The sequence below is a fragment of the Takifugu flavidus genome, chromosome 1, assembly GCF_003711565.1.
Source record: "Takifugu flavidus isolate HTHZ2018 chromosome 1, ASM371156v2, whole genome shotgun sequence".
Classification (NCBI taxonomy): domain Eukaryota; kingdom Metazoa; phylum Chordata; class Actinopteri; order Tetraodontiformes; family Tetraodontidae; genus Takifugu; species Takifugu flavidus.
In genome coordinates this window covers 17,854,477-17,863,538 of record NC_079520.1, presented here as the reverse complement: position 1 = coordinate 17,863,538, position 9,062 = coordinate 17,854,477, and the positions used below count along the sequence as shown (strand labels likewise).

General features: G+C 43.5%; 2 protein-coding genes across 3 annotated transcripts; both read left to right on the top strand.

Annotated features, from left to right (window-relative positions):
* Positions 1–2,678: 2,678 nt before the first annotated feature.
* On the top strand, positions 2,679–3,979 carry LOC130529615 (uncharacterized). Of its 2 annotated transcripts, XR_008951625.1 has the most exons (4): positions 2,679–2,819; positions 3,066–3,123; positions 3,203–3,440; positions 3,563–3,979. XR_008951625.1 is itself a non-coding variant. In XM_057040039.1 (3 exons), exons 1-3 carry the CDS (start codon positions 3,098–3,100, stop codon positions 3,626–3,628), a joined length of 330 nt encoding a protein of 109 aa, XP_056896019.1. In that variant the 5' UTR covers positions 2,900–3,097; the 3' UTR covers positions 3,629–3,979. The 2 variants fall into 2 exon arrangements, 1 of the variants encoding a protein (XP_056896019.1); XM_057040039.1 differs by lacking the exon at positions 2,679–2,819 and having other exon boundaries at positions 2,900–3,123.
* A 938-nt stretch (positions 3,980–4,917) lies between these two features.
* abi3b (ABI family, member 3b) lies at positions 4,918–8,602 on the top strand. The gene is made up of 8 exons (XM_057040029.1): positions 4,918–5,287; positions 5,531–5,698; positions 5,906–6,085; positions 6,169–6,239; positions 6,487–7,421; positions 7,668–7,725; positions 7,805–8,042; positions 8,165–8,602. Exons 1-5 carry the CDS (start codon positions 5,144–5,146, stop codon positions 6,938–6,940), a joined length of 1,017 nt encoding a protein of 338 aa, XP_056896009.1. The 5' UTR covers positions 4,918–5,143; the 3' UTR covers positions 6,941–7,421; positions 7,668–7,725; positions 7,805–8,042; positions 8,165–8,602.
* Positions 8,603–9,062: the final 460 nt, after the last annotated feature.

The window sequence follows — 9,062 nt, the reverse complement described above, 5'->3', positions numbered from 1 at the left end:
TTATCACAGAGCAACGGCAGAAGATGTCCTCCTTGATGTTGACATGCTGCTATATTACAATAAAGTAGCTGATACACAAGGTGTTGCCAAAGTTCTCCTGATTTGGAAACACGTGACATGCGTGGAACATGTGCTACACAGAATAGACCTGCCAGGTTCTAGACTGAGCCGTGGCTGATGACTGCATGTTGGACAACTTTGATGAGAACAGAAATCATGCTTTCAAGCAGAAAAATCCTATTTATTTTCTTTGCCACATTTTTACAATGTGTGTTTGTGAATGAAAAGCAGAAGGCTGAAGAATAACTGGTGTGTGTCTGCGTGCACGCCAGTGTGTGTGTGTGTGTGTGTGTGTGTGTGTGTGTGTGTGTGTGAGAGAGAGAGAGAGTGTGTGTGTGTGTGTGATTTTGGCAGCCTCAAACTCTGGAACACAATAATTGAATCTGCTTTTTCCTTTAATGGAAGTCTGTGAAGTGTGAAGAAGCTATTACGGATGCAAATATCCAATCTACAAACACCAAAATATGTTGCACACCCTTGGACATCTTTCTGTGTGTGTGTGTGTGTGTGTGTGTGTGTGTGTGTGTGGTGTGTGTGTGTGTGTGTGTGTGTGTGTGTGTGTGTGTGTGTGTGCAGTCGAGTTGATAAAGGCAAGACTCAAATTTACTATTACTTTGCAAAAAAAAGATGAGGCAATTATCATAATCTTCAATACTTAAAACTCATAAACTGATCAAATAGTTGAAGAACATTAACGTAACAATTTCATAATGAAATATTCAAAGCTGTAAAGTTGCTAACATTGACAGGTTTCAAATAAAATTGAGCTCCACACATGTACTGCTCGTGTCTGTAGGCCATATGCACGTGTCCTTGGCCCTCTAAGGGAGCGTCTTCCAGCCTGTACAGATGCATCGTGGGAGAGCAACTCCTGGATGCACACCTGGAGCTCTATCTCTTCTGCCACATTTGCAAGATCCAAATGCAAGAGCGTACACGTGTGTGTGTGTGTGTGTGTGTGTGTGTGTGTGTGTGTGTGTGTGTGTGCTCGCGCATTGTGTGTCAAAGGCAGGAGGTGTGGCTTGGCACCTTATTTAAGAAATCTATTAAAGATCATTTCAAGCTTTGCAAGAAAGATAATGTTTTAATTAATTATCAAAAATCTAATCAAGCTGGGACAGTGTTAATGATGTTGTGGCTGATTGTTTTATGGAAATTGTCCGTTGCTGTGAACGGGGACCTGTTTGCATCCAGCTGCTGAGGAAAGCAGAGTGACAGACCAGCTAATAAATTGTGCAGAAAATCAACAGGGACAAAATTTACAGCTACAGTTTATTGTCGGAGACAAATTTATTGCTGGCTCAGTATTGAAAACAACCATTCTAAAAAAACAATAAAGCAGCAATAAAGCTGTAAAAGTCTCAACCATTTTTTTTCTGTAAGCACAGATGTAATTAATAATCAGAAATATAAACAAAGAAATATCTAGCATGTCCTAAGAAGCATACACAAAAATCCATTTGTGTTTTATGATGCCAAGGACACAGTGGGGGTATTATGGAAGCACTCTGGATGTCCATTTGACGTTATTACAGTTGATAAAGGCAGACATTTTTTACAAAAAGGGCCCAATCATGATTATTTTAGGTGTCATCGTGGTACTGTTTATCAAAGTGAACCAGACTGTTTCCAGCATAAAAAACTATCCAAGTTCAGACCTTTGTGGGGCTGCAATCAAGGCTGTTGTGGTCTTCAAAATGTTTATGCAGGAAATCCTGGACAACACAATGGATACTTTAATAATGATTGTATAACATATGACCTGGCTGCATATTTGGGAATTATGTAATCAGGTTAAATTTAGTAGTGAAAGAATGGAGATGACATAAGGTATTGATTTGAGTGGGTCACAAAATATAATTTTGAACAGCAACTGATCATGAGGCCAACTCTCGTACAACACTGACCCCTAGCGGATATGGTTTGATAGTACAGTGACAGAGGCGGTGATAGCTCAGTCCCTTGGAAACTAGGCTGAAAAGCGTAGGGTTGCTGGAACGGGCTTCAGGGCAGACAAAACTGGTTATAGGGAAGGTACCACGTTCAGAGCACTACCGAGAGATCCTTGAGCCAAACCCACAAATGTGCATATAGGGCTCTGTGATGAACTGTCAACACATTCAGGGGTGGACCTGCCTTAACCCATTGTGTACCCTCCCGTGACCCTGAAAAGGATAAAGCAGTTAACAATATGAGACGATTACAGGTGACAGCTTGACAGATATTCAATGTTAGATGCTTAAATGCGCCCATCCCCAAACACAAACACACACACACACACACACACACACACACACACACACACCACCACCACCACCACCACCACCACCAGCCTAAAAACATTAACTTTTTGTCTCTGTCCTCAATGTTCCACCTTAAAAATTAAAAATAAAAAACACCAATGTCTGCATCCATACTGCTCCAGCAGCACGTCTCACACTGGCCTAATCAGATGATAATAAGACTCTATAGTGATATGTATGTCAGCCAATTTGAAGCCCCTGTTTCGTCATTGTCTCGACAGTATTTCACAAGCAGCCTTTTTTATTAACCTGCGTGATATTTATTGCTGCAGTTCTCCTAATCAGTACCACCCACTGGCCTTTTGGACGCTCCGCTGTCCTACTGTTCTGATTTTACGTCACCCTTTCGAACCGTGGCCACTTCTACCACATATATCGGGTCACTGAGGCTATAAAATGTCTGTTGAAAGTCTACAAGATACTTAATCAGCAGCACCGAGTGGCTCCAACATGATGGTGAGATTCATTTTCTTTACCTTCTCCGTTTGAGTCTTCTTCTGTGGGACCTGAAAGTGAGAGAACAGGAACTGAGCTGGAGAAGAAGCACTTTAGATGCAGCCTTCTTTGCTATTTACTTTTTCAATTCAGAATGAAGTCTTAGATCTTTGTTGCGTAGACTCAAACGGGTCAGTTGTAATTGAAATGTCTTCAACTTTACAACCGTGCACCTTCTTACTGACAACGTCTCTTCATCCTCCTCAGTTGTGACACCTACTATACAACCTGAAGCTGCCATGTCTCTTTTCTATCCTGCAGTTGAGTGAGTATTCCCTCTGTTCTCATCCAGTTTGCAGCTTTTTGCCGTCTGTAGCTACAGTAACAGTTGTCCTCTCTCTCAGGATTCCTTTGCTGTGTTTCGGGGTGGTTCTGTGGATTTTGTGTTACCAATTTGTAAAGAAGAGGAAATCCACAGGCAACCACTCGCTGAGCCTCCCTGAACCTCCGTCTGTGTACGTGGTCCCTGTATCTGAAGGAGAGGAGCCACAGCTGGAACCATATGAAGCACATTTGCAGCCTCCTCACAGGGACCCTCCTGTGTACTCCACAATACACGTCAGCCTGCCTCCTCCATACAAGGTACAACAGCGCTCATATTCACACCCTTAGCAGAGCTCGTGATGAAGAGGCTTTTGTAATTTTTAATCGATTAAAAAGGGATGAAATCAATGTGTAATACATTCTCTTTTGTCTCCATCCAGCTGGAACCACCAGCCTATCAGGAGCCTTCATACACAGACCCTCCAGCTTACTCAGAACAAACCTGATCTTCCTTCCTCCTTCCCTTTAAATATAACTTGCATGAACATTTAGGTGTGTTGATAATAGAAAATGTATTAGAAAATGATGAGAACTGATCTGAAATGTGTTTGAGTTGTTGTTGACCTGTTTTTTATGGCTATTTAATGTGTGCATGTGTAACATTCAGTGTTAAACGTTAGTTCAAAATGTCAAAGTAAGTTCAAATGTTAACAAACAATATTTTCTCTGCGATGGAAAGTTCAACAAAGTGCAGCTAACTCACCAGTCATTGTGAGTTACAGTAAACATTCAGCTTTTGTAGAGAATTTGCAAATGTAACTCGACTGTAAACTGAAGAATAAAACACAGACTTCCCAGAGTGCTGCAAGAGTAATTTCCTGTCTATGTTGTCCAGTAAGAACTGCAGAATACTAACATGTCTGTGAACTCATGCACATGTCCTCCTCACAGTGGTGGATGCTGCCCCAGATATTTGGGATAAATGCAATGTGCAGAGTGAGCCCAAGTGAGCCCCTTTACTTTAGGTCTGATCAGAGAATATTTAATTTTAGTGCAGTGACAGCATCACTGCACACTGATCAGCTGGAACTGAACAGACAAAAGAGAAAACCCAGGCCACCGTCACATGCTGACAGCAACATTTGTCTGCAAAAACGATGAGCGGGGTGTCCAACGAGTCCTGTTGCTCACCAAAAACTACCTTTTGATAAATATTGTAGGTGTGTTTAATCTCAAACAGAGCAGAGATATATTCCACCCATGAAAGTGTCACATAGAACGACAGAGAGACGCCAAAAATGAGAATTCTGTCATGACATATTGGAAAAGTCATCCTTTGTGATTTTAGAATACCACTAAGAAGGAAATCTGTATGGCTTAGCAGTGAGTTGGGATATGGTTTGATATTTAGTAAGACACAATCGACACAAGGACTGTGAGGCTTCAGATGTGGGTCCATCTCACACTAATGTTGAATGGTTACATGATGTCACAACCAATGCAATACATTTTGCAGTGATCGAGAACTACATTTCGAAAATATTTAGGGGGAGCTGAATTAATCTGATACTAGAAATGACAAAAAGAATAGTTCTTTCCCTCTATTGATGACGACAGTCTCAGTGTGGCGTTTGTCGTCATCACTTATTATAAAATCCCCGGAAAATGATCAGTCTCTCCATAGTGACATCTAGTGGTTGGGGTGGGTACTACAATTGTACATATAAGAGCGCACGTTTGATATCAAATCATATCAACTAAATTACATTTCATATCACTGTTTATGCACGCGGCCAACCCTTATTAACTACTGGTCACCTGTAAACCAACGCTGCCATGAGCATTCCGAAATAGTGCTCCGAAGTTCGTCTCTGAAACCAGTTCTTCTCTGACACGGTGGAAATCTTTCCCCTGCGGGGATTCCGCCTTTACAGAACGACCTCCCCGCCTCGCCCGACTCACCTCACATACCTTGGCATCCTCCTGAAAGGCTCCCGGACTTACCAGACAGACAGCCGGGAATGGGCGACAGTTCGGACAGAATGAACTTTTCTGAGGTCATTTCTCAGATCTTAGAAGAAGCGCCAGCTTCCAGAAAAGGTCTCGCAGACAACCACAACAACCTCCTTCAAGTTGCAGATTACTGCGAGAGCAAATACATTGAGGTGAGAAGTGCGCAGAAAAAAACGAGCTCCCAAAACACGCGATGCGGTTGACGTTCATCAGGTTTTTGAGGCAAATACAGTCGAAGACGCTTTGTGAGTTGGAACCTTTGTTACAGGCTCGACAAAAGACGTCACTTCCAACTTAATCAAAGCGTCCTCATCAGAGAATTTTAACTGAAACAACAATGTCCCACTGGGTGTGTGGGTTCAGTGTAGATGTTAAATGTCTGACCGATCCCACAGGCTGAAGACCCGCATCAGGCTATGGAGGAGGCCAAGGCTTTGGCTGTCCAGTCTCTGGCCAGTGTGACCTACCAGATCAACAGTCTGGCCAGTACCGTGCTGAGGCTGCTGGACTCACAGACCATGCAGATGAAAGACATGGAGTCCTCAGTCAACCTGCTGTCACTGGTAACAGCCTCACTGGAACACAGATACGGAATTTTCAGAAAATAATCAGTCATAAGTTGGTTTTTGGCTGGAAACTGCATTTGGGAATCCAGAATCAGCTTCGGTTGCATCGTCTTGTTCCCAACAAGTCTGGACAGTGAAGCAGATCAGGCGAGCGGTACCACAAATGATGTGAGAATGAAGTTGCTGTCCTGCTGTATTCTGCAGGCTGTAGCCATCCACTTTGAAAAGGTGTCCAGGAGAGAGATCGGAGCTTTTACTGCTCCTAAAACCAGGATTCGTGCCAAACATGTGACCCCACCAGCGTCAGGAAAGGAGCCGGTGAGGAGCTACTCACGAGTGCCAATATTGTACTCCGCCTTGGACTCCATTGGACACTGTTTCCAGGTAAAGTGTGGAGGGATGCTTGCATTTCTATGACTGAGGATGATGCCATCATTTTTTTAATCCGCATTTATCCTGTCTGGCAGGTCAGCGAGCCACAGTCCAGACAGCCAGCAGGAACCACAGCTGGTGTACAGAGCACCCCAGAGGCACCTGTGTATGTAGACAGATCCTTCTCAGTCCTCATTAAATCGATGTTCTCAGAAAAAACGATACTCCAGAAAGCTCAGCGCTTATCAACAGGTTATCTTAGCAGCAACGTAGGAAATGGACAGAAGCTACAAAACTGGTCCCGATAAGTTGTAGCTGCTATAGCTTCTTCGGCGTGCTAACGTAGTTCCTGTGTTGTCTGAGACTGCATTTCCCAGAGTTCTCATGAGTTTTTCTCCCTGTCTTGAGGGCAGAAGCAGCCTCGGCATCGCCGTGCCTCCACCTTCTGTTCCCTCCTTGCGAACTGTGGCCAGCTCCAGTGACACCAGCGCTCCACCTCCACCTGCTGGCACTTCAGATCCAAGTACCACCGCTCCGCCACCACCCCCTCCTCCTCCTCCAGCAACAGACACTGGGTTTCCTCCACCACCTTCCTTGATGTCACCCACATCGCTCCCCCCACCTCCCCCTCCTGCCGCTGTAGGAGGTGCCCCTGTTCCTCCTCCACCTCCTCTGGCCTCCTCCTTGATCTCACCCACATGCCTTCCTCCACCTCCACCACCCATTTTCCCATCCAGTGACACTTACCTGCCTCCTCCACCTCCACCAACGACAGAAGGCGCAGTCCCCCCTCCTCCCCCACTCAACCTCTCGGGCACCACTGGCATCCCCCCACCACCCCCACCACCCCCTCCGCCTCCATTTTAAAAACTGACTGCCTCTGTCCTGATCTGGGGGACGTGTAACTGGCAAACTGGGCAAAAATGTCCGGGCTGATGTAAGAGATTAATCAAATATAAAATAAACCAAAATATTAGAAAAATAACGTGTTTTGGTTAAATCTTGACTTTCTCGTGTGGGATAGAAACCTTTTTACCACCACGGAGGTCTGTAGAACATGTTTCAACACCTCAGCTGCATTCCATAGACACAAGCTGCAACAGGAGCGTTCCCAGGTTTCCTAGTTACACTCTAGGTTGAAGTTTCGTAATTTCCATTTTTATTAACCTGCGTGATATTTATTGCTGCAGTTCTCCTAATCAGTACCGCCCACTGGCCTTTTGGACGCTCAGCTGTCCTGTTCTGATTTTAGGTCACCCTTTAGAACCGTGGCTACTGAGGCTATAAAATGTCTGTTGAAAGTCTACAAGATACTTAATCAGCAGCACCGAGTGGCTCCAACATGATGGTGAGATTCATTTTCTTTACCTTCTCCGTTTGAGTCTTCTTCTGTGGGACCTAAAAGTGAGAGAACAGGAACTGAGCTGGAGAAGAAGCACTTTAGATGCAGCCTTCTTTGCTATTTACTTTTTCAACTCAGAATGAAGTCTTAGATCTTTGTTGCGTAGACTCAAACGGGTCAGTTGTAATTGAAATGTCTTCAACTTTACAACCGTGCACCTTCTTACTGACAACGTCTCTTCATCCTCCTCAGTTGTGACACCTACTATACAACCTGAAGCTGCCATGTCTCTTTTCTATCCTGCAGTTGAGTGAGTATTCCCTCTGTTCTCATCCAGTTTGCAGCTTTTTGCCGTCTGTAGCTACAGTAACAGTTGTCCTCTCTCTCAGGATTCCTTTGCTGTGTTTCGGGGTGGTTCTGTGGATTTTGTGTTACCAATTTGTAAAGAAGAGGAAATCCACAGGCAACCGCTCGCTGAGCCTCCCTGAACCTCCGTCTGTGTACGTGGTCCCTGTATCTGAAGGAGAGGAGCCACAGCTGGAGCCATATGAAGCACATTTGCAGCCTCCTCACAGGGACCCTCCTGTGTACTCCACAATACACGTCAGCCTGCCTCCTCCATACAAGGTACAACAGCGCTCATATTCACACCCTTAGCAGAGCTCGTGATGAAGAGGCTTTTATAATTTTTAATCTATTAAAAAGGGATGAAATCAATGTGTAATACATTCTCTTTTGTCTCCATCCAGCTGGAACCACCAGCCTATCAGGAGCCTTCATACACAGACCCTCCAGCTTACTCAGAACAAACCTGATCTTCCTTCCTCCTTCCCTTTAAATATAACTTGCATGAACATTTTAGGTGTGTTGATAATAGAAAATGTATTAGAAAATGATGAGAACTGATCTGAAATGTGTTTGAGTTGTTGTTGACCTGTTTTTTATGGCTATTTAATGTGTGCATGTGTAACATTCAATGTTAAATTCAACGTCAAAGGTAGTTTAAACATTATTAAACGGGATATTTCATGTTTTCGCAGTGAGGGAAGGTTACAAGAAACCACTTGAGTGACAGTGGGTTTTTTGCCTTTAATCCTAACTTCACTACTTTCAACATTTTAGTAGATTTGGAATGTGTATATTTCTGTCCTGTATCTTTAAAAATGAAAATAATGCTGTAAAAGCTCTTCGTTTCGTGCACTTCCTTATACTTTGACACAAAGCACATGTTAAGACACTTTTATATTTTTCATAAGGTAAGAGTTCATCCGTCAATTAATCTGGGCAATAATGTTGTTAAGTTTGTGTGTTTCTGTGTTCAGTTTACTGATTCTGTACTTGATTTGTGTCCATTACGCCGCACCTTCCTTAGAAGTTTAATCAGCGGAATGTTTATAGGATGAAGGTCCACTGTCAGCTGTGACAGACAGACAGTGTAAAGTCAAACATCATGCTGGCCATTTCCTAGGTTATAGAGTCTTCTTGTTGGGCAGCCTGTGTACACAGTTCCAAAAAAAGAGAATTGTTACTCTTGAATATGAATTTAAAAACATTTTTTGACTTCCATGAAATGATTAAAATAAAATGAAAAGTTGAATTTAGTATCATGTTCTCATTTAAAATGCAACATCTCCCCACTTAGTTTTG

Bases quoted from the DNA above. Each gene is read 5' to 3' on its own strand.
- LOC130529615 (XM_057040039.1), top strand. From the start codon at position 3,098: ATGTCTCTTTTCTATCCTGCAGTTGA. The intron at 3,124-3,202 runs GTGAGTATTCCC...CCTCTCTCTCAG, and splicing joins CTTTTCTATCCTGCAGTTGA to GATTCCTTTGCTGTGTTTCG. The intron at 3,441-3,562 runs GTACAACAGCGC...GTCTCCATCCAG, and splicing joins GCCTGCCTCCTCCATACAAG to CTGGAACCACCAGCCTATCA.
- abi3b (XM_057040029.1), top strand. From the start codon at position 5,144: ATGGGCGACAGTTCGGACAGAATGAACTTTTCTGAGGTCATTTCTCAG. The intron at 6,086-6,168 runs GTAAAGTGTGGA...CCTGTCTGGCAG, and splicing joins CCATTGGACACTGTTTCCAG to GTCAGCGAGCCACAGTCCAG. The intron at 6,240-6,486 runs GTATGTAGACAG...TCTTGAGGGCAG, and splicing joins AGCACCCCAGAGGCACCTGT to AAGCAGCCTCGGCATCGCCG.